The sequence below is a fragment of the Malurus melanocephalus genome, unplaced genomic scaffold (assembly GCF_030028575.1).
Source record: "Malurus melanocephalus ecotype Western Australia unplaced genomic scaffold, MMel_1.1 scaffold_28, whole genome shotgun sequence".
Classification (NCBI taxonomy): domain Eukaryota; kingdom Metazoa; phylum Chordata; class Aves; order Passeriformes; family Maluridae; genus Malurus; species Malurus melanocephalus.
The window spans coordinates 1,337,235-1,360,269 of NW_026623260.1; the positions used below are offsets into that span (position 1 = coordinate 1,337,235).

General features: G+C 38.1%; 1 protein-coding gene across 5 annotated transcripts in view; it reads right to left on the reverse strand.

The window, feature by feature from the left end:
- MAST2 (microtubule associated serine/threonine kinase 2) overlaps positions 1-23,035 on the reverse strand; it is a 181,568-nt gene that overhangs the window by 145,186 nt on the left and 13,347 nt on the right. For all 5 annotated transcript variants that reach the window (XM_057390560.1, XM_057390558.1, XM_057390559.1 and 2 more), the window contains exons 2-3: positions 15,746-15,893; positions 12,343-12,485 (exon numbers count right to left, since the gene is read on the reverse strand). In XM_057390560.1, the coding sequence (XP_057246543.1) occupies positions 12,343-12,485; positions 15,746-15,893 (291 nt within the window). The remainder of the gene's footprint in view (positions 1-12,342; positions 12,486-15,745; positions 15,894-23,035) is intronic.

Here is a 23,035-nt window from a genome sequence, read left to right on the forward strand (position 1 = left end):
TCCTTAACTCGGTTCTGTGAAGACTATAAAGATGTAGGTCTCTTCACTGATGTTCCTTGTTCTYCAAGCTTCTCTTTCTAAATCAGTTCATCTTTTTGAATCTCAAAGCAACTTTAGCAGTTTTTTTTTACTGTTTTTAGCTTTGCATACCTCTATTTCTGTTTCAGCTTTTAGTGTCTTTTTCACTTAGTTTTGAACCAGAACTGAGCACTGCTAAGGACACAAACGTTACTCCTCCTGGGATCTTTGCTAGAGCTTGAAGTGTCTTATGAAACATTCACTGAACATGTAAAGTGTGCTCTCATCATGTCCCAGCATGGCATGTGTCCACTCTACACAGAAATAAGTGAATTCTCTAATATTTTGTTCCAGGATGTCCAATCCTCCTCAGCACACCRCAGTCAGCATCCCCTGCCATACAATGGGCAATACAAACCCCACAATTACTGGGTCTTAATTAAACCCAAGCTTCCAGGCTTGATGGTCTGTGATACTCACTGCTGCTTTGACTCTTTCCAAAGGGAGCARAGAGGAGGGTCTTAAACATGCAGCACCCCCCAGCCACAATCACAGCCTCCATAATCTTTCCCATGAGTTTGAGGACATGGTACTGGACACAGAACTGCATGGAAWTGAGACAGGCAGTCCTCAGTGTAGTCATGACAGAATTTGAATTTTATGGGATTAAAGTAATTAYCTGTAAAACATACAGTAGATAATTATTATACTTGGTAGATAATAATAATACTTATGGGCAATGAACATTATTATATGCTTTCCACTACTCTGAACTGGGGGATGCCACACAGAGCAGAAGCTTATAACACAAAGCTAAGCTCAATCGTGCAGCTAAGGTGCAATAGAATTAAATCAATTTATCCTTTTTACATAACACAAAATGGAGTTCAAGCAACATTTCMCTTGCTCCAGAATATGAAATTGTAGTTACCTACTTCTGAACASCAAAACTACTGGAGAACTTTCCTGATGTGCAAGGAAAAATGGAGCTGACCATCATGAACAGTTGTCCGTGACTGTTCTCAGGGGGAGATTCCACACAATGCAGGCAAAACTTGATGATAAAATCCTTGTTGATAATGGGACAAAACACAAATCCAACAGCAGATGTACTGCTCTGAAGAAGTTAGGCACCATCATATATTTCCCTTGAAATTATTGAATTTATAGTAAGCCAGGGGGAAGAGCAGTTCACCTTTTGCTTATTGAAAAACAAAAGAAATTCAGCAATTAGAACAGTAAGGGAATATCTATCACTTCTCTGCAGACCCGAGTTTAATGGCCAAGCACCCTTAAATGGTTTTCAATCCATTCCTGACAYTTTCCCAGGGAAGTTGATACCACAGATTTGTCTACCAGACATAGTCATAGAATGGGGTCTCCCAAGGGTTTCAGGACTTCTCATCTATACAAAAATTTGCAACCATTTTCTTTTTAAATTTCATATATACGTGTGTGTGTGCACGTGTATTTATATAAAACTGATTTCTACATCAACTTTACCATAAAAAAACAAGAAGATAAGCAAGCCATTCCATTTATTTGAGAGCTCTCATGGAATTAAGTTGGTACATAAATCAACTGGCTTGCTTGTAGGTATTACCTGATATTCATACATGTTCATATCAGCCATAAGAAGGTCTGATTTTCTTTTTACTATGCCTTGTATAATYCAACTATTTCTCAGTCAGCAACATTTTTAACACAATATGTAAATTTCATGGAGAAAGTAAACATGTCAGCAGGCCAGTAATCATATAGAAAATAAAAGATGTCACTGTCAAATACACCACTCTAAACAGCTGCCTCTTTAATCAGGATTGATGCTGATGCYTGATCAATATAATCTGGCATTGCTGACAGAGTACTTTTCCTCTCAATTCAGATAGTTCTGCATGTTTGTTATATTACACATTGTTGCTCTTTCCTTTCAAACACTGAATCATTTCATCTTGCCAAACTTCTCTCTCATTAGCCTRTTTCATTCCAATAAGATTTAAGGATTAACTCAGATAAGAAATTGATGTATTTTAAACTCGTAACACTCTACATTTTACTTTATTGTAAAAGAAAATATTTGATAGGTGAATTTTAAGACAAAGGATAAAAAAGCTTACCTAAAACCAAACAAATATCGATAGATTTAATAATACMCACAAACTCGACTTTTTACATTGCATAGTCATTTGAGCAGAGTCAAAGAGGTTGTGGATCAAAAGTCCATGACTCAGAACACTGTTCATTTAGCAAGGAGATAGTMAGGAAATAAAGTTAGCACCAGAACTAAGTGCACAGAAAAAAGGGGTGTGCAAACTTTGAGCAGCTCTAAAGCTGCAATACAGGATACAACTTCAATGTTCACACGAAAATTCCCAGACCAGGAGCCCATAGCCCAAGGAATTGACAATGGAGAGGGATTAAAGAAGTCACAGCACAAGTATATTTGTACATAAAGCAGCCCAAATTCACAATTAGCCAGAATGTTCTGGCTACCATCAAGTAATAAGAACTGAATTATACTGGGAGGAGGTTTTTCCAGGGGTAGGGAAAGCAATGGAGAGAAATAAACASTTCTGGGAGAACACAGGAGGGAAAGGAGAGGAACATCCAACACGGAGGAGAGGTCTTAAAAGGGATCTAGCTCAGACTAGAGAGCACAGTGAGAAAGCTGCTATGACCAAGGTTAGCAGCACTGATGAATTTTTTTTAAATGCAAGCAGGAATGAACATTCCGACCTTTGTCTCCAGCCCTTGGATTCCTGACACTGTGATAAGCACTGTATGCATTTTCCTYGACAACAGCTTGCCCACTAAATTACCTCAATCACCAGTATTTAGAAAATTTGAGATGCAGATTTGCCCAAAGTACCTCTGCAGGATTAACTCACCTGAAACAAAAACATCACAGGGACCGACCAAGGCAGCTTTGTGTGAGAGATTCAGTGCATGCACTGTAACTTTGTGTAAACAATTCACAGCAGAATTCTGTGTTAAAAGGTATGCAAATGCTTATTGCTAATTTGAGCAAAGACAAATACYGAAACCGTGTTAGACCTGAAGTTTCATGTTTTATTTAAACTCCAAGGCAGAGAATTTTAATTCAAAGTTTCACATAATAATTTGTTTTCATGGACAAATTATGAACCCTGCCATAGGAGTTCATCATATGACTACTTTTAGTGTCACTATACTGTATGACCACATTAAAATAATGAGGTTTGAACATTCCTATCTTCAATTAGAGCTTTGTGGCTTCGAGCACTTAAAGAACAAATGCAGCCATTAACCTAGACCTTACCCCTCAAATATGCACCAAATATATTAAGTATGTTACTGAATCATGAGGTCATTGTGAAAATATAAATCTCAGTGGATTCCATCACAAAGCAAAATCTTGAGGATTTTAATAGGATATTATTTAAGGTATAAAATTAAAATCTCTCATTAAGTTATCTCAACAGCTCATTTAATTTATCAGTCTAAAAAAATATTTTAAGGGTTATTTTAGGTTAATTACATTTCACATCCTTTTATGACAGATCTGAAACCCTGCACATCTTTCAATCCTCTTTTATAAACATTGCCCTTTGCCAAGAGCTGAGAGTTCACAATGACACACATTTTTGCATACTCACACTATGGTCTCAACATGACTGTTTCATATCCACGATGAACACAGAATCTTGTTCTTTTTTAAATGGAATCTTGGTCATTGCAACAAATAACAAAAGCAGAAGCCCCTCAGTCAATTGTTCCACTTTATTTACTAAGAAAACAGCTCAGGTTTGTTTGTTTTAAATACATAAGGCACCCTCTCAGCAAATTTCGCACTATTCATACTTAGTTGGCCACAAGTGCTTTCAGTGAAAATAATTCTGATCAAACCAAAATGCCACAATACAGAAATTCTTCTCATCTATTCCTGTAATAAACAATAATTTGAAAAAAAAATAAAAACCATCTAGCCATTATTTGTCCTAGTTTCTGTTCACAAACAAAAGAACTACAAATATTGACTCTGACTCAAGCTTGCTAATATATTAGTTATTCTGACTTCATACCTCATATTCTCACAGCACAAGGACTCTGCAGCTCCCACCAGGGAAGAGTCTGAAACTCACAATTAATGCAGAAATGCTCRGGTTAGCAATAACAACCCAGCAAGGGCAGGTAAGGGATCATGGTATGCCTCAGCTCTTGAACAACTGACGTGAAAATCTAAATATGAACAAACTCAGAATAGGAAAATTATACTGGCACACTGCATACAGAAACTGCTGCAATAGAGTATTTCACATTTGAGCTCCAAACATCTGCTAAACATTAATAAATTGAGGTTTACAGAGAGGCTGTGAGACGTGCTTTATTTTCAGTTCTTCAGGTGGCCAAGGGACTGAACCTCTCTGTACCTTGGCTTACCAAAGTTCAGATATCAGGATTGTTGCATAAGTCCCAGGCTTGTGTTTCACTTACAAGGCTACCCTTATCTCTGCCAAGAGATTTCACCTCTCCCCCTCTGGTAATCTCGAGGCAATAAGGATTTTAGATTAACTCCTAGGAAAGATTCTGAGCTGCAGCTCTTCAGAGGTGATGTACAYAAACCTCTGCATTCCCACTGTCCTGCAAGTGGTAAAATAAGCAATCACTCTGTCTCTGGGGCTGAAAAGGGATTGCTGGAAAGACACAATGCATGGCTTGGATAAACCAAAGTGACACAGTGCAGGAAAACAGACCAAACAGAAAGTGGCAGCCAAATATGGAGGATTATGCTGCTAATTACAGAGCATGTCCAAAGCTTTTGCTTAGTCAAAATGCTACAGGGGATTCTTATAAATGTCCTAAGGCTCAAAACAGTTTGCATTTCTGGAAGAACGCAGATTGAAACTTAGGCAAACAAACTATTTCATTTTTTTAAGACCTATCCTCCTATTATTCCATCCTAGGAAACTATTTCAAGAAGTATTACCAGACACAGAAGGCAGCCATATTAAAATACTAAATGCAGACATTTCACATTGCCTACGGAAATATCTGCCAAAAATCCAAAACCAAAAAGCCAATTTTCAACTACTTTAAATTAAAACCCAGAACTTTTATTGTCTGCATCAATGTTTTTATAGAGGTCATTAAGACCCACAGAACACCACCCATGGAGCAAAGCCTCGCTCTTCAACAACGTGTGTTTAAGTCTCAATAACTGTATTTTAAGTTCTCCACAGCTCCCCAAGCAAAAAAGCTAATTTTCCATGCACACTACAGCAGTTYCTCACTTTACACCTACAATACTGCTGCTGTCAGGAAGAGAAGTGACTGCATGTGCCAAAAATCAATTCAACATATTCACAGACAAAAAAAATAACATGCAGCATCTGAAGATAATGAGAAGTGCAATCATTCAAACTGACAGTCTAGTGCCTAACAATTATCACAAGGCAAGTTTTATGAATTCATATTTCCTACAATGACAAGCCTCAGGTTACACAGAAGGGTGTTCACATTTTCTTTCAAATATGAAAATCTCCTTTAAGCCAATGAGTCCACTCCAAAATGGAATTCACTTAACTGAAGTGAGTAAAAAGATGCTGACTGTGTTTTAAGCAATATGCTGAAGTTTCTTCAGAGCAGGATGCTGACTGTGCTTAAGTAATATGCATTATATAGTAAATACAACTTTAGTACAGAATTTATCACAATAATTTCCTGTTCTTTACATGAATTATTCAGAATAAAGTTTGCTGGTGAAAAACCAATCAGGATTATCAGTTTTGGACGTCACTGTGAAGCAAGTGTCCTAAATCTATCATGAAAATACAGAGTTACAGCACATCCATTTTTGTTTTCTACCAGAGACACCTTAAAACCTGTGACAAAGGTAAGTCCCTRCAAGCACTTTAAACCTTGCCAAGTGTTTAGAAGTTGCTCCATACTTCTTCCTCAGACCTTGTCCAAATTCCAAAATTGATAATGTATCCAGAGATTCACCAACAGACTCTGCAGTGTATGTAAATGCAAATGTCTAATTAGTATGCATAAATTTASACTTCACACATGGTCCTAATTTGGAAATCCACTTACTTCCTATCTCAGGTTATTACAATTACAACTGTCAATTTAAAATGCATTTTCCATGTCTTCATACAATAATAAAATCGGCTCATTCATGCAGCCATAGTTCCTGCTGTCTTTCCTTTTCTACCAACATAAAAATATTAAATCCTACTTGTATAGTCAAGTATTGAAAGTTCTCTACTCCCTCAAATAATTTATGGCCTTCATCAGCTATAACTTTCACAATTATTCTTAAACAAAACAATTTTCATCTGTACTGAGCAACRTTTAAATAGTCAACTTCTTAATCCTTAAAATGCTAATTAAAAGTAACATTATCTATGACAAAACATTTTGGGAAAAGAGCATCAGGATGTTTTTAGAAGACACAAACGTAAATGAAGTTTTCCCATCAGATTCAAACGCCTGCTTTTGTAATAAATATCCAGGCAATCAGCAGGAGTAGCACTACACACAACTGGCATTAATGATTTGTCCCTGAACTAGTAGTGTATTTTTCAATAAAAAGAGATCATATCTCATTCTTTTGTGAGGAGGTGGAATTGTGAGCTCTGTGGAGCACAGAGGCAGAGAGCACAGTGCAGAGCAGATGTTGCATCTTGCAAACCAATGTTAAATTTGTTCGTCAGATACCTGGTGTCTGCCAGCCGCTGCAAACCCTATTCCTTCCCAAACCTCATCCCTGTGAGCTTAACAACCACTAGCCAGGTGCCTGCATAAAGCAGAGATCCTAAATAATAAACAGCAAACCCACTAAAGCGCTGGGGACCAAGCAGGAGACGCAGAGATGGAATTTTCCTTTGTAACTAGGCGGTGGTTTGACGCTGGAACTTCTAGCTCCACTGCACCTCACCAGGCCTTTTGAATTATTAATTTCCGTGCTGAATTGACAAACAGCACAGAATTAAGGTCTCCTTTAGCGACGGGAAACAAGCGCGGGGACATTTCCGTGCGGAAAGCGCGACTCGCGACACGCCCGGGGCTGCGGCGCCACCGCCAGGCCAGAGGCGGAAACGCACCCCGGCAGCGGCCACCCCAAAATCACCCATTTTATTTAGAGAACCGGCTGCAAATCATCGTTTTCTTTAAAAAAAAAAAATCTTATTTTATTCATAAATATCCCGATCATCATCTCTCTGTTAGCAGAAAAGGGATGCTGCGAACCACACACAGCATTACAAAGCGAATTCTTACTCCAGCTAAAAGCAAAAGGCCAGTTATTGACAAATGATTCCTGTGGGACACGGCATGAGAAAGAACATTCCCCTGCTCTAAAAGCACTGACCATTACAGGGATCTTGAAAAGCGTTTGACAAAAAAGCACTTGGATGGTGGAGTTCACAATTCCTGTCCCCAATCCCTGGCACACCAGCAGATGGCAACCCAGCTCCACAGACCCCTGACAGGCTTGAATAAAACACAGCCATCGGATTCCAGTTCCATGTGAGGAATTACCCACCTTGGAATAATCTCACTCACTGATCAAATCTGTAGCAAATTCCTTCCTCATAGACAGGAACAACACAATTTTTAATTTTCTTTTTAAAAAACAGTGCCCTGCACAGGGGAAATATGCTATTAGGGCAAGTTTATGTATTAGATACAACTGATTCTATTCCTAATATAGTTAATATGAACTTTTAAAAAGCAAAGGAGCAAAAATTTAGAAAGTAAGTAGTCAATATTACCTACTCCATGGAAAAAGCCCACCCCAATTTGGACAGCAAAAGCACCATGCCACAGTGGGAGGTCTGTCTGCTACCAGGCTCACAACCCACGCTTCCTCACCCAGCAGAGGCCCCAACATCACAAGGACGACCCATTCTCCCCATTCCACTCAGTATTGCCTAATCCACACAGCTTTGGGGAACTGAGCATTTGCAATAAAACAGTCAGAGTGTTATTCAGCAGAGGAAGCTCTTTGGCTTGAGAGTTATTTCAAATCTTTTTTTTGCATTTGAGCCCTTTCTACTCAGATCATTATTCAAAATCTAAGAGGCTTGGGGTTTTAACCATTTCTTCTAGAACAAGATGAGGCAAAGGTGAACTCTCTGGCACTGTGTGCTACTAYAACAAATATGCAATTATTTCACTTTGTTTCAACCATTACCTTCAAAAATAAATGTCAAACCCTAAATCATGTGAAATTATCCTGTGAAGATGAGACTGACCCTACAAGGAAATCTTGCAAGTCTGGCACCAGAGGATTAACAGGGCAGCAGCTGCTTAGTCAGCAGCCTTCATCTCTGAAGATGAAGAAATGGYTCTGACCACATCCCATGTGGTACAGAATATAAGGAAGAAAGTTTACACTAAATAGAACTGCAACCACCAGGCTGAAATTCTCAATCTCATTTTCCAAATTTATGTTCAATTTTTAAATTCAAGGGGTACCACAAGTTTCAGTTCAATGCTGGCAGCACTTCAGAAAATTGAAGTTTGTAAGTATTTTTAAAAAGAGTTTCAAAATTTCTTTCACAAACCTATCTAAGTTTCCACTGACAGCCTTCCTCAAAAGTTTTCCTGTGGCCACAGTTGGCAGAAGGAACATGCATAGTTTCTTATTCCTGGAATATCTCAAACTTTTCCAGGCATTAGATGGTGAGCAATGCACATGAGATGTAGTCCTAATTAATGGGYTGTCAGATGTTTCTTTCACAAAACCCAGGAGAGAGTGTTTGAGATGCCATCTCTGAGAGGGGCCAGGATGTGGGACACACACAAAATCTGTCTCCACAAATACAGATGCACATTCAGCATTAGTGTAGTGCTCTAGTTGTGCATCTTTAATAAACATGAAGGGAAAGCCACCCCTTGCCCACCCATAAATGCTCAGCTGTGGAATATCAGCACCTTATGGAACTGCTTCTGACAATCAATTTCATCACACTCAGTTCTGTCAAAATTAACAGTTGAAATAAAGGCATTCCCAACCTACAACAATCACAACCATCTCTTCACAAGGTCCTTTACCTTTCTAAAATTTAGAAACCTTGACGCTCTCTATGTGTTTATTCAAAAGAAAATGCATCAATATTACTGATCTCCTGCACCACCCGTGACAGGACTCAAGGAAACAGGACAAAGCTGAGTCAGGAGAGGTTTAGGTTGGCTATCAGGAAGTTTTTCAACCAGAGGGTGGCTGAGCACTGGAACAGGCTCCCCAGGGAAGTGGTCACAGCACCAAAGCTGTCTGAATTCGASAACTTTTGGACTACACTCTGAGGCATGGGGGTGACTCTTGGGGTGTCCTGCACAGCACCAGGAGTTGGACACAAAGATCCTGTGGGTCCCGTCCAAATCGTCATATTCTAGTATTCTATAATTCTATAACCTCCCTTAAAAAAAAAACACAGTCCAAAGTCTAACTCTTTTTATGACAGGGTAAGATCTCAGATAAATCCCCAAACTAAGTCCATAAAATTGCCCTTCTGTTCCTTAAACATGCACTCTATACATATTTCCTGCACCAAGTTTTTTTACTGTGTTTAGGTCTTGACAGCAGGAAACTCCACTGAGATGCCCTCATGATGCTTTATGTGTTTTCCTCTGATTACTTCCTCGGCTATCTTAGGGATTTAAAAGTCTTAAATAGGATACTCCCCACCAGAATTCAATCTCATAGGATCAGAGCCATTCGTCTTAAGGTAGATGATGAGCTGAAGGTCATCCTCTGAAATCCTCACATATATTTAGAAGGCACAGAGATCAGATCAACACCGATCATTCCACAATGACAGCACTCAGCATTCACTCTGTTCTGCTTTCTTTCTCAAGTCAAGGACCCAGTGGCAACTGCTGTGCAGGCACTTGAATCCAGATTATCACACACATACAAGCTGAAAGATTCTGCCCAACAATAAACTGTGTTTATACGGTTTAGCAAGTTAGAGTTTGATGTATCCCCATTTCTGGAGTCATGGCTGATTAACCAGCCTAGATATCAGTCTTGTTTTAGAAGCTGAAAATTAATTTCTGTAGATTTGCTACTGTTAACTATTTAATTTTTGCCTTGAAAGTATTTTCCAAGTGGAAAATAATGCAATTTAGGCACAGTAAACTATCTGTAGGATTAGTAGTGGCTAGAAAGCAGTTAAAAATCTACATTACCAAATGCCACAAAGTAATTTAGCAAAGGAAAATCTACTGATACCAGCAGTGCTAGAAAGAGGGAGCAGAAACAATGCACACAGCTTCCCCAGATCACACTCCACTTCTCTCTAGCTATCCAACTACTGTATTAYAACAAATAACAGAAGAATTAAATGCTCTAGCAGTCAAGGCTGGCATATTAAAATGACACTCTGCATTATTGAAGTTACTCATCTCTTAATAGAGCTATTCTTCAAAGGAGATTAATTATACTGGCAAGAGACCTTTTGCTATTCTAATTTGTGAAACCTATTTCAATACCACAAGCATATTAAAAGAGCTGCAAACATGTAACTAGCTCCAAGATCCCAGGACTCACTGCAGTTAATTAGGTGTTCATCTTGTGATGTTCTTTAGTCACTGCTTTTGAAACCCACTTCATATAAAAATGTTTAATGTCTAGGCTTAATTAACCACAACTGTAATGAACGTAAAGCCCATCATAGAATATACAGAGATAGGAAAGTGACCTTGTATTTCAGCACGTAAACACCATCACGGAGGGACAAAACCCAGATTTATAGATGAATTTTTCTACTGATACTTAGGGAACAGAGAATTTCAAATTATTTTAAAGTAACTCGTTGGCATTGTGTTTCATATCAGAACATTTGAYAGACAGCACAAACACTGCCGTGACAAACTGAAAACACGGCATATGAATAATATGCAGAATTATGACATGCAAACATCTGCAGCTCGCTGAGCTGCACACAGATGTTAAGCAACAACCTCGTATTCCAAATTAAATATCTGAGAATTAATGCTTTGTTTTAAAGCATGGTTATTTTCATTAACCTAAGCTATGAAGCTTCAAGGCATTTATCTGCCTCTAGAGAACAGGCATGTGTTTTAACATATTACTTTTTCTAATCCCCATCAGATAAATACTTATATGCCAAATTCATATGAGCATTCTCCCTTTCTGTTATCATTGATTTTAGAACCACCGGTGAGAGCATAAATTTAAGGCAAACACTGAGCAGGCACCAAATTAAGACAAAATACAATTAAATCACATCAGAAGAATTTCAATATAGTAACATGTCTGAAAAAGTCAAGACTACAATTACTTCATTGTGAAATCAAAATTGGTTGTAACACAGACGTGTGGCTTTTTGAACCCTAAAGATTTAAGTTTCCTTTCATAGCCTGGTGGTGCCAAACTGTCTAGGAACCCCCAAAAAATTCTCAGGACTGTATCCAAAGTACACCCTTTTACTTAAGGGGTCATTGCTTCCAAACAGTCTTACAATGTAACATAAATTTAGCCACTTACTTGCAGCTTTATTAGCAGCACACACCGAAATTCCTCACTTGAGTAAAAGTTGTTACACAAGTAGCTGCAGATGTTCAGCAAGAAAACATTTCAACTTTGCTTTTCATCTAATATTTACCAATAATTTCTGTTGCATATATGCCTACTCACAAAATAACTGTCTTTTCCTACTCTTGTATTTCTCTTCTCACACTTCAGTGATTTTAGATTTTCAGAAGTAATAAGGAACATCTACAAACAAAACACACGTTCCTTTTGTGTGCAATTCAGACTTGACTGTAGCCACCTAAGTGCCCCCACACAGAATACTCTCTTCCTAGAAAACATTAATTTAACACATACAGCATTCATCAGAAATACTTTCACTTTACCAAAACCTTTTGATAGAAGCCATGAGGAAGAGCAGATGTCACTTCCAGCTCTTCAATTCCTTGGACAGTTATCCCTTTCAGACTCGTTCCCCTAGCTATTCCCTAGGGAAACAGGCAGAGGTAGCTGTTCAGAAAGCTGCTTCCCAATTAAACTTTGTTGAAATGCTTGGGTTCCCATGCTCACATCTCCTAGACTTTCAGTTGTATTCCTTTCAGGCATCTGGCAACTTAAGTAGCATTGAGAAGGAACATCCCCAAAAAGAAATTATTTTCTGTCAAAAGCAGGATGAACATATTCACTTCTTAGCTCACCCTGTACCCTAAAACATCGCTCAGGAACAAAACGTTGCTTTCACTGAGCAGGAGCAGGGAAAACAAGGTAAGAACTGAAGCACAGGATCACATCACTTTTTATAGCACAAAAGCACCCCAAATATTGCCAGACTCACTCACCAAACCAGCAGTAAGTGAAGGAGCAGATTGTCCTAGAGACTGATTTCTCATGCGGACCAGGTTGGAGGTATCTCCAGGAGGCTGCCATATCGTCTGGCCCACTCCACTGTGGACACTATTTGATAAGGGAAGTAGCTGTTTTCCTTTAAAAATAAAATCAAAATACTATCAGCTTGTTTTTAAACAAGTCTGCAAGTTCAAAGTACAAAGCTGAGAACAAATACTGCATGTGAAGAAAAAGTATTTAATTAAAAAAGCAATTTCAAGACTTTGGTAGGTTAAAACTTGTAAGAGCGCCCCACCAGCAAATTCATTATATTTGATAACTAACAATTTCCAAAAAATCTACTTTACATTATGAGAGAATGGAGAAATCCAAAAACCTTGTAAAAACAGACTGCTGTTACTTTATAACTTTCCATATTCCACACAGCTTAAAAAGAAAACAATATTTGTGGCCTTATAGGAAGGCAAAATCTATTCAATGTAATTTTTTAAATTCTTATGAAATTGTATTCCTAATTGTAAAATATTATCTCCTCTAAATAACTCAGTCATCTACACATCCCCACTTTCTCCTACACTGGAACATTCAGCACTGCATTTCATGCAGCTGCAACATAATACAGTGTATGTTTAAATATTGTCTTGCTTTGAACCATGGATGGATATTTTCTGCTCAATACGTATTTTCTAGTCAATGTAACACTGCTTTTTGAAAAATGTCAAGCAGTAAATTTCCACAATAAGAAAGAACCAAAGTCAAAGTAGGTCATACTTTGACTCCATGGAGCTTGACAGCTTTCTTTTATGTACAGTGTCATTCACAAAGAAAAAAGAGAAGAAAGATATTTCTGTGGTTAAAAACACATAAGTGAATAAGTCTGTGTATCTGGGTTCAGTTGTTAGCTTCCAGATGACTTACTCTGTAAATCTGGTCAGCAAACCCCTGTACTTCAATTTGACCATCTGCAAAATGGGAGGGGATAAGACCTCTTTTACTTAAAATTAGGACTACGGGACTAAATAACCACCCCCCTTCCAAGCATAGTAAAGATTCTTGCATTCAATGGATTATTACATGCTCAGGAATCACAGGGGACTGAGACATTTGTTGCATTAAGTAGCAGGAAGTCTAGACCTTTATTCACATATGTGCTCCAGAAAAAGACTTGTTCTCTCAGAAGCAGAAAGTTATTTACAAATTCAACTTCACCTTAGAACTAGATTTGAATTATTACATTTAATCCATAAAAATGGCCGCAATATTTGGAAGACTGTCACATAATGTGATCAGCCATGATGCTGGGGGGAGGGCAAGGAGCAGAAGTGTGTATTTTTTTCCTTTTTTAAGTTGTTTACATTCATTTTCTGTGACAGTTACAAGCAATGGGCCAAGTACACACCAATAGAATGAGTCAAAGCATATGAGAGATGAGAAGGCTCAACTTTGTCTGGCAAACAGAGACACAACATATTAGTACCCTCTTCTTAGTCCCACTCAAGCTGCTTACTGATATGGATGTGATTTTCATGGTTTGATCATTTTCAAGATAATACAAATTATTGTATAAATTGTATAAATACAATTACTCATCTTGTCTGCAGAGACCTAAAACTACAGAAATGTACATTGCTGTATTTACTCTGTACAGCACTGACAAAGATATCCTACCACTGCAGGTCAAATAATGTAATTACCTAGCAGTTTAAAATACTTGTGCTTGAGAGCAAGAATTTATTTAAGACTCCATAAGATACAGTTATCAATATCTCCCTTTGGTTTCCCAAAACCTGAATCCAGGAGGACAGAACTCCATCAAGAGGCAAATCTCAGCMAACCAGTTTGCACAATCATCTACACTCTAAGCTTACTTGATTCTGTGGCAAAAATAATGTGGAATCATTTTAGGATGGAGCTTTAAGCTAAAGCCTTTCCCTGTCTCAAAAGCTCTACATCAAAGTTCTGCACGCATCCCAAACACCCACACTAACAATATAAACATGTATACATCTAAATATGTATATTTTCTTTATCCATTTGGGTCAGACTGATCCTGCTGGGGGTCTCTGCCCCTTCCTGAATATGTTACAGTAGATTGAAATATCATCAAAATGAATCAACAGGTTCTCGAGAATATGGCATTCTCATAAATTTTCTGTTCTGAAATTATTATCATCTCCAAATAGAAAAATTATTTTAAAATAGAACAGAACTCCCAGTTTTCCTGTTTCCTTCTATTTACTTTCCTTTCTTCTACTCAATGGGAAAAAAAAAAGCAAACTACAGTACTAACTTGGGCATTGCAGTCACTCAACAGCTGTGTAATTCATAAACTTGTTTTCCTCTAGTGATTAACCTACCTCAAAGAACAAACTTTCATGCACACAAAGCACGATGAATGTTTCCATTTTTCAGAAACCAGCCACTTACTACAAATAAAACACTAAGCCAAGGCCAAGCCAAAACAAAACATACACACTTTACTGCTTATTTAATTCTATAACACCTAACACCTCAAACATGAAAATATTTATCTTCCCCTGATAAAAGTTGAGGGATCAGGACTGAATGTATTTTCACAATCATGTAAATCAAGCCCATGTTGATGCCAAAAGAGGTGGTTTCACCTTCTTCCTCTTCCCCTCCCACCCGAGAATTTTCAGCTCTTCTAGTTCTTGCAATAGCATGCAAATAGGCACACAGTCAGTTTAATTAGGGAGGAAATGTGTTGCAAGTTAACCCTACAGAAAAACAGTGGCATTCAGGCATATCAGTTTCTTTCATTCTAGACTGATCATGCAGCTCATGCTTTATTCTACATCTCAGACTTTGATACCAGCTTTGAACAGTTGTGAAACCACCCCCTAGCCCACTAACAACATCTTTGAAAACAAAGAAAACTACTCAACTTGGTCCATTTTTGGCTATTAACTTGCCTATGCTTGCTCCATGCTTCTACAGCTGACAAACTAAATTCTATTAATAGGGTTGAATATTATGTTCATATAAAAAAAAAAACTTTATACAAATTAAAAAAAAATAAATATGGCAAAGTGGGCAAGTTTAACATTCAGTGCTGATGTTAAAAGGGTCAAGACTGCATTGATGCATCACCTGAAGTTCCACCACTCCATTCTTTTAACCTTGCATATTAAATCTTACCTTCTAACTTTTCACTCAGGTCAATATATAAAATTTCCCTCAAAATTCAAGCTTTTGCAGTCTTTTCTATTAGTATTTCTTTTTGCATCTGTCTCTTACATAAACTTTCGCATGCCCTGCCAACAAGAGGTCACCTTACCAGTGACTTACCAGGATCTTTTATTACAACTGCTATGCCAACAAAGCTGCATCTCTAATACTAACAAAGTGTCACATCGTCTTTACAAAATGGCATACCTGACAAAGAACTTGCCAAGCTACCTCTTCGTAGCTTGCAGTCATCTTGACTTAACTGACGGTGGAGCTTGGTTTTCCCAGCAGATGAAAAGATGTCAGGATTGCTGAGCTTCCTGCAACGCAGCGGAGTGGACTCCGTTATCATCTCCTGSAGAAAGAAACACAAGCACAACTTTGTTAGTGACAGCCAAGTATTCCTTGTCTGAAACACGCAATCTCCAAAGCATAAAGGAGACTGTTGAAAAAACCACTAAGAAACACACTCCACCCCACCACCCACAAAAACAAAACAAAACAAACAGAAAACAAATTTACACCGTAGAACCCCCTCTTTGGTGCCCCATTACTGCACAGAAAGCACACCACAAGGTCCCAGTCAACTGTGGTCCTTGAACCCCACTCGTGTAAGAAACACCATTAATAATAGTCAGAAAAAGGCAATTGTGCTGTAGTAGTTATTTTCTCTTATGGTATGTATGAAAAAGGGCACTGAAAGAACAGGTTCAGCTTTGATTAAAGCTATTTCCTGCTAAAGCAAAAGTACTTTCTCCAATCTTCTTCAATCTTTATTCCATCCAGTCTATGAGTAATACACCTAATAAAGAAACTGTTGCAATTTCTATTGCAACTCAAAACTCCTTTTACAAGTTACAGCTCTACCAAGACCAAACGCATAACTAAATAATAATTAGGATAATGATCAGCCTTTGTGTCATGTCTTTGTTATTACTACAAACAAAATTAGACATGTATTTGTCAGAAGCACTCCCACACATGTGAATTCCTTTCACAGCACACAGCAAAATTTCAGTCAAAATAGCGTAGGCAGAGCACTGTCAAGCACARCCACAGCGCTTTCCTCGCGCTTTTCATTGTTCTGGAGGTGTCAAAYTCTCATTCCACACCCAAGGAAGAGCTACCAGCACTGCCATCAGACATGGATTTGAAGATGTGACACTTTCTATTACAGCCCATATGGATGAACTGCTCAAGTTCTCCCTTCTCTGCAGCAGTGTGAAACATTCTGCTTGTTTTAATGGWCTCCTCCATTTTATTTCAAATGTCTCTCATTAGTTACACAGCACTTCAAGCCATGCTTATCCTCATAAAATCTCATCTGAGGYAGAAAAATAAACTTTCCCTGCATGATACATTACCACACTATTTAAAATTATGTTTAAATCAAAAACTAGTTTACKAGTTAYRGGTTTTAATTAAAATTTGCAGATTCYGGTCAAAATCTATTACTGAAGTCATTAATTCAAATCTATTCAGTCTGTAGCATTATGCCTCAAACTGACAAATGCAGACCAGGACTATACACTTTAAAACCTCAAGGGGAAGGGAGGGGAGCAAAAGGAGATGAATAAAGTGGTTTTACATGAAAAAAAAACCCCGCTTTGGGATTTGAAATAGAATTCTCATTTAGCTCTGAGTCACTCATTCTCAACCTTCCTTAGACCCCATCTCCTTCTAATCATGAAATCTTTTGGCACCTCACAATACTGAATAACTTTGTTATTGTTTGAGGGAYAGCAGTGCTTTGCTCCACATCAGCRGTGCACCTTTCCCAGGCTGCTCTGGATGCAATTTCTTCTCCRGTTCTGGTCAGACTTTCAGTCTCCACACTAAACCAGACCAAGAGGGACACCTGGGTACCAGAGCAGGTCAGGTCACTCACCCAGTTCACCTCACAGCTGCACACATTGTGCTGGTGCAGGAGTGGGGAGGGCTCACCAACAAGTGACCTGAGGCAGGGAAAACTGCTCAAGGTGAGAACTGTTTTAATTGATGGTTCCTCGTATCCATCTTGGAGTCAAGAGCATCACAGCTTCATTTATCTGTGACCTTCCCCACAAAGGTACTGGAATCCTTCATTTCCAGCAGCCTACATTTCTGCTTTTCTGTCATTTGTAGAGCTGAAAAGGCATCTACCTGTCTTTCTCTTTGTACTTGGGAGTAAGCTAAATAATATTAAATTGYAGCATTAGCAGTCCCCCAGCACAGGGACCTCTCTGAAAGCTGCAGAGACCAAGGGCAGAGAGTCTTGGCTGCTTCTGTTCAGGATGGCACAACATGGTTACATCTGTGCACACAACTGTAAGCAGAAATACAGAAACAAATAGACACTTTCAATAAGGCCTGTCCTGAATGTCTATAATGTCTAAAATCCAGCACATGTTCACTGCCTCTGACAGTCTGAAATTACCACACCTCAAAAAAAAAAMCMAAMMAARRAAAAAAAACATTAATATGGGCACTCCAGGTTACAAATTACTTAAGAACCTCATCCAGCCTACCCTCTCACAATCCTTATGTTTCAATTTCAAATGTTCCCAGCACACTTCAGTATCCAGTTGCTTCCCCGAAACTAGTCATGTGTTGAAAGGCACCATGTACACCGTCAGCAGTTAAAATAAAATGTCAAAGACCAACTCGAAGGGAAATGTTCTAACCGGGACTGCTTTGTTCAAAGTTTTGGGGGTGTTTGTTGGTGGTTTGGAGGTTTTGTTTTGCTCTTTTGGTTTTTTCCCCTGCAGGTGCATATCCACCTCCCCTTCAACACATACACAAACACCTCTCACCAATCCTTCTCAGTGAACTGCAACTAAATGAGAACATTCATTCACTTGGGACACCAGGCAAGGAAAGGCACTGAAGTCAGAAACAAAAAAGTACTCTAARTCATGTTACAAGCAATTTCTGTATTTTCCATCTCTTTTTCTCCACATTATACATAGATATTCACATGCCCCTACCAGGCAAAGAATGTACCCACTTCCCTATTCTTCCCCTTTTCCCTCTATAAACAGTCTCTTTTTATTGGTAAAAATAATTACAAATTCTTAATGTGCTTTCTTGAGTTACAGTACACAAGTCTTTAGATCTGATAATATCTAAACCAAAGTTCCCTGGCTGAAGGGCACACCTACTCCTGCCACAATATCTGATCAGCACACACACCTYYGAGGTCAGCCCAATGGCATAAGCTACTTCTCAAAAAGCCATTCTCTGTGACAGCAGTCCCCAGGTTCAGCTTTCCAGCAGAACTTCTACCACAGAGATAGGGGAGCAAGAGTCCAAAGGTAAAAACRGCYTCCCACACTCACCAAAGAATCCACRTTGTCTTCTAGACAAGAYAGATTTRGTACATATTACATAAGGAAAATTCTTCATGAGCTCTTTTTCTGTTAAGCACATTAAACACTCGGGCAATATTCAGAAGATGACATAGGGGTTAAATGTCTGGAAGAACCACACTCTGCAGGTTTATATACTGTTTAACTCACTTTTCAAACAGATATTAAAAAAGTTCTTTTAAAAAGTGCACTGTTCTGAGACGGYCTATTAAGTTTTAAAAAATGCCAAGTGCCAGTTCAAACACACAGCCAGTTCAAAATTTCATTTTCTAAGAGCTGTGCCCATAATCTGTCAGCAAAACAATGAAGAGGAAAAGTTTTAGCTTGACAACAATAGAGATGTCTTTCACACGACGGCAATTTACTTCACTCATCCATCAAAACCCTGCTTTGATATTGCAGATCACAGACGAACTGCATGGAAATAGCATTACATTACATTACCACTCTTAAACAAGGCAGGAAAAAAACCTAGAAGAGATCTTTCCCTACCCTTGCCCCAAAGCAATGCATACAAAGAACACAAAAATCTTACACAACATTCCAAATCGATGAATGAAGAAATTCTTTGCATCAATAGTGCAAAATTTTGCTTATATGCTTTCAAACTACTAAACTAATCAATCAGAGCAAATAGCTGAAGAAAAGATTACACAGAACAAACTGCCATATTTTTAAGGACTCCACTTCCACTTTTCAAGAGAAAAAAAWKTTTACAACCCTAGAGATGAAAGCATTAGTAAGTACATAACATTTTACCCACACCGTGTGAAAAGGACTGTGAGCCTCTCTCCATTCATTTTTTTTCCAAGGTGATAAAGAACTTAATTTACTTTGGGCTTGTGGCTTTTGCCACAAGCTAAAAATCTGRTTCAAACAGCCATCTGATTCCTGCAAAGCTTTGGGCTGAAGATAAAATGTCACATAATCTTGATTTGCTAGGCAAAGATTATTGCTAWCAGTCCCTAAAAGGTGCACAAAAATTTGCTCACATAACTTGAGAAACAGCAGGATATGAAGAAGAATGGCCAAAGCTCTTCTTGACTATCAAGAGGCTCTGCATTTCTCAGCTCAGTCACTTACCACACTTGCACAGAAAAAATCATAAAAATAGCTCTGATACTGGAATAACACACAAATCTGTTCCTCTGGACTGAAATCTCACACTGGGATTATCACACTCAGCTAGATGGAGAACCARATCATGACAGGAGCTGCAGACAAAAGATAAGAAGCCAAACACGCTTCTCAGTTTGCCTGATCACACTAATAGACCCTGTTAAAATCCCGATCTGCTAATTTCAGAATGCAGCTACAGGGAACCTTCTCAGTCATCCTCTCCGTTCCATCGCACAGGAAAAGTTCCAAGCAATTAAAGCAGGAAATAAAAGGATCAGCACATAAACCACTGCAAGGATTTTCAGAAGCTCTTTTGTTTCCCTCATTGTTCATTTAATGGTGCTGCAGGACAGCAGCACAGCACAGGTCTTTAAACTACAAAAGGCAGGTGAATCCTGCAAATGCAGATTCCTGTTTTCCTTGGACTGCCAGCTGAATGACACATCAGCATCAGACCAATGTTGGGATAAAACTTCTTAAGCCCTGTTTTATGGCCTGCATTTAGGATGTAACAGATCATCCAAAGGACACTCCCTYACATGTGACTGTGTTATAACTAACAAACACATAAACTGCCTCGTGATYTCTACAAGAGCAAAAGTACTCAACWGTGACAAATATTCAAGTCTGCAGGTCAAAACATGTTAAACTGTTAGCCAGGGGGTGGGGAATCTRCACAAAAGTTTTCTATGAACAGGAAATCCATTATTAAGAAAAATGAGAAATCTTTTTTTGAAGCCTAATGAGCATAACAACCTCAGGTCATCTGGAAGTGAATCCTAGCAAAGTGTCAGATGGAAGAATGAAAATTTAACTACAATAAACTGRTCAAGAATTCACTGCTAATAGCCTATCCTGTAAGGAAGATAACCAATGAGCRATGTAACTTGAGGGTAACTTGATACTTTCTGAATTTTTTGAAAGCACCAAAAATAGTCAACATTGAAAGCTGCATTTTCTATTTTTTAACACAGTACTGTTTGTCCTTTAAAAGATAAAAGCCTGTTGTGTCAGGGCTGTGTGCATATCTGAGAAACATTCTTTTTCTTCTGAGCCTTTCCTCATCATTTTATATAATCTGTGTGCACACCCTTAATGAAAGATAAATCTGATCCTGTCATTAGGCCTGCTCTAATATACTCTAAAATACACTGAAAATTAAAGGCCAAGAGAACACATCAAAAACCAAATATCTATCTATACAAGTAGCAATTAGTGCAACAGAATCATAGTATTTATGCTTTAGTATTTAGCACTGAAATTTGCCTTCACTTTCTTGTCTGGACTTTACACATTGAGAGGAGAGGGCCAACAGTTTACCAGAAAGCTGGRGTGAGCCCAATGTGACCAAAATTGCAGGCTAAAAAAGAATTTGCAACTAAGTCTCTTTATAAGTTTATCTGCTTRACTTATATACTTGCCATCAGCACCCTGAAAAAATGTCAGAGACAGCAGAATCAAGGAAAATTACAGTAAATCAACACAGYCTCTTAGGGGCTGTAATATATTGGTTTACGACATCAACAACAGAGAAAAGCTTTACAGAATGTATTATATTACATAAAAGTGTCAGTATTTTAAAAAAGAAGAGAGTTCTGTACTATTTTTCTCTGTAGTAGATTGATTTGAAGAACTTTGCAATAAATTTCAACATTCCTACAACAGTAAATATATAAACTGCACTTAGGGTCAACATGAAGTTTTCAAAAAGACTGCAAAGCCAAGTGTTATTTGCCAGAGTGATGTTTTCAACACATCATGCACATTTACAATTCTGAATACCTACAGCTTCCTCKGTACAGATGACAGAAAAGTTACAAACTCAAACCTTTTTGTATTTAAAAAAAAAAAAAAATTCCACAGTTAAAACCAAACAAACAAGACACAAATGAATGCTCCCTGAAAGACCCAGTAGCAGAAGCCAGTACTGTCAGATACACCTTCCTTATCTTGTTCTTCCAATGAGCTTTTTTTCCTTGTCAACTCTTCAGGAAACAACTACAAGGAACGTTTGATAAGAACTAATGAATTAGAAGATTTAATGTTTCATCAGGGAAGTTAGTTGTGAAGTGTCCCAGCTGCAGGATCACATGAAAAARCTTGTTAAAAAGAAAAGGTAAATATTTACAACTGTGTACATTATAAGCCCCTTTCTGAGATGCAGAATCATTTTATTCCTAATGGAACCACAGTCTAGAAGACGAGGTCATTGATGATTAAATTATATCAGCTTGAGTGTTTGGTCCCTACATAAAAAAACATATGGCTTAAACAAAGTCTTCAGTCCTACTTCAGGTTCTCCCCAACAGCAAAAAGGAAACAGTAATTCTTGAATTCAGCTTGTAAATGCCTAAAGCCAAATGAATTTCATCAAGAGAAGAAAAAGAAATAGAGCCTCTAAAGTCTGTATCAAACTTCAGAGGCTCAAAGAAACCACTACCAATCTTTCAAGACTCCAAACCCCACACCAGGCTCAGGAGCTGCACTGACAACAAAACCAGTCTGAACAAAGACACTGAGCATTAAAGGCCACATCATTCCTTTATCATTGCTCCTCTAGCGTGAGTATTGCAAACATTAAAAGSTTGCATTGAGCAGGGAAATTAACTCCTGGCCAGATAAAACAAAACAACTCTRTAATTCATCATCCTTACTCATACGCTGTAATGATTAAAAGAAATATGATTCCCCCCCCCCAAAAAAAAAGGGATTTGTAATAAAATTTGATTTTATAAGACATCAAAACACCTTCTCTCTGAAGATCTTCTTTCAATACACTCAAAAGATGTGCCAAGCATGTGATRTGTCCCAACATCACTGACTAGAATTACTGCAAGTTCTCTTGAGCATCCTATGTGTTATCAAATACTCCTTTATCTTCTCCAYTCTTGTCTATTAGATTTTACACAGAAGTACATGTTTAGATTTGCTAAAGMCACAATCCACACCTTCAGCAAACAAAAGATTTGTCTCTTCCTTACAGATTTATTCAGATATTTATTACACAGAAAACACTGAACTTCACACCTTT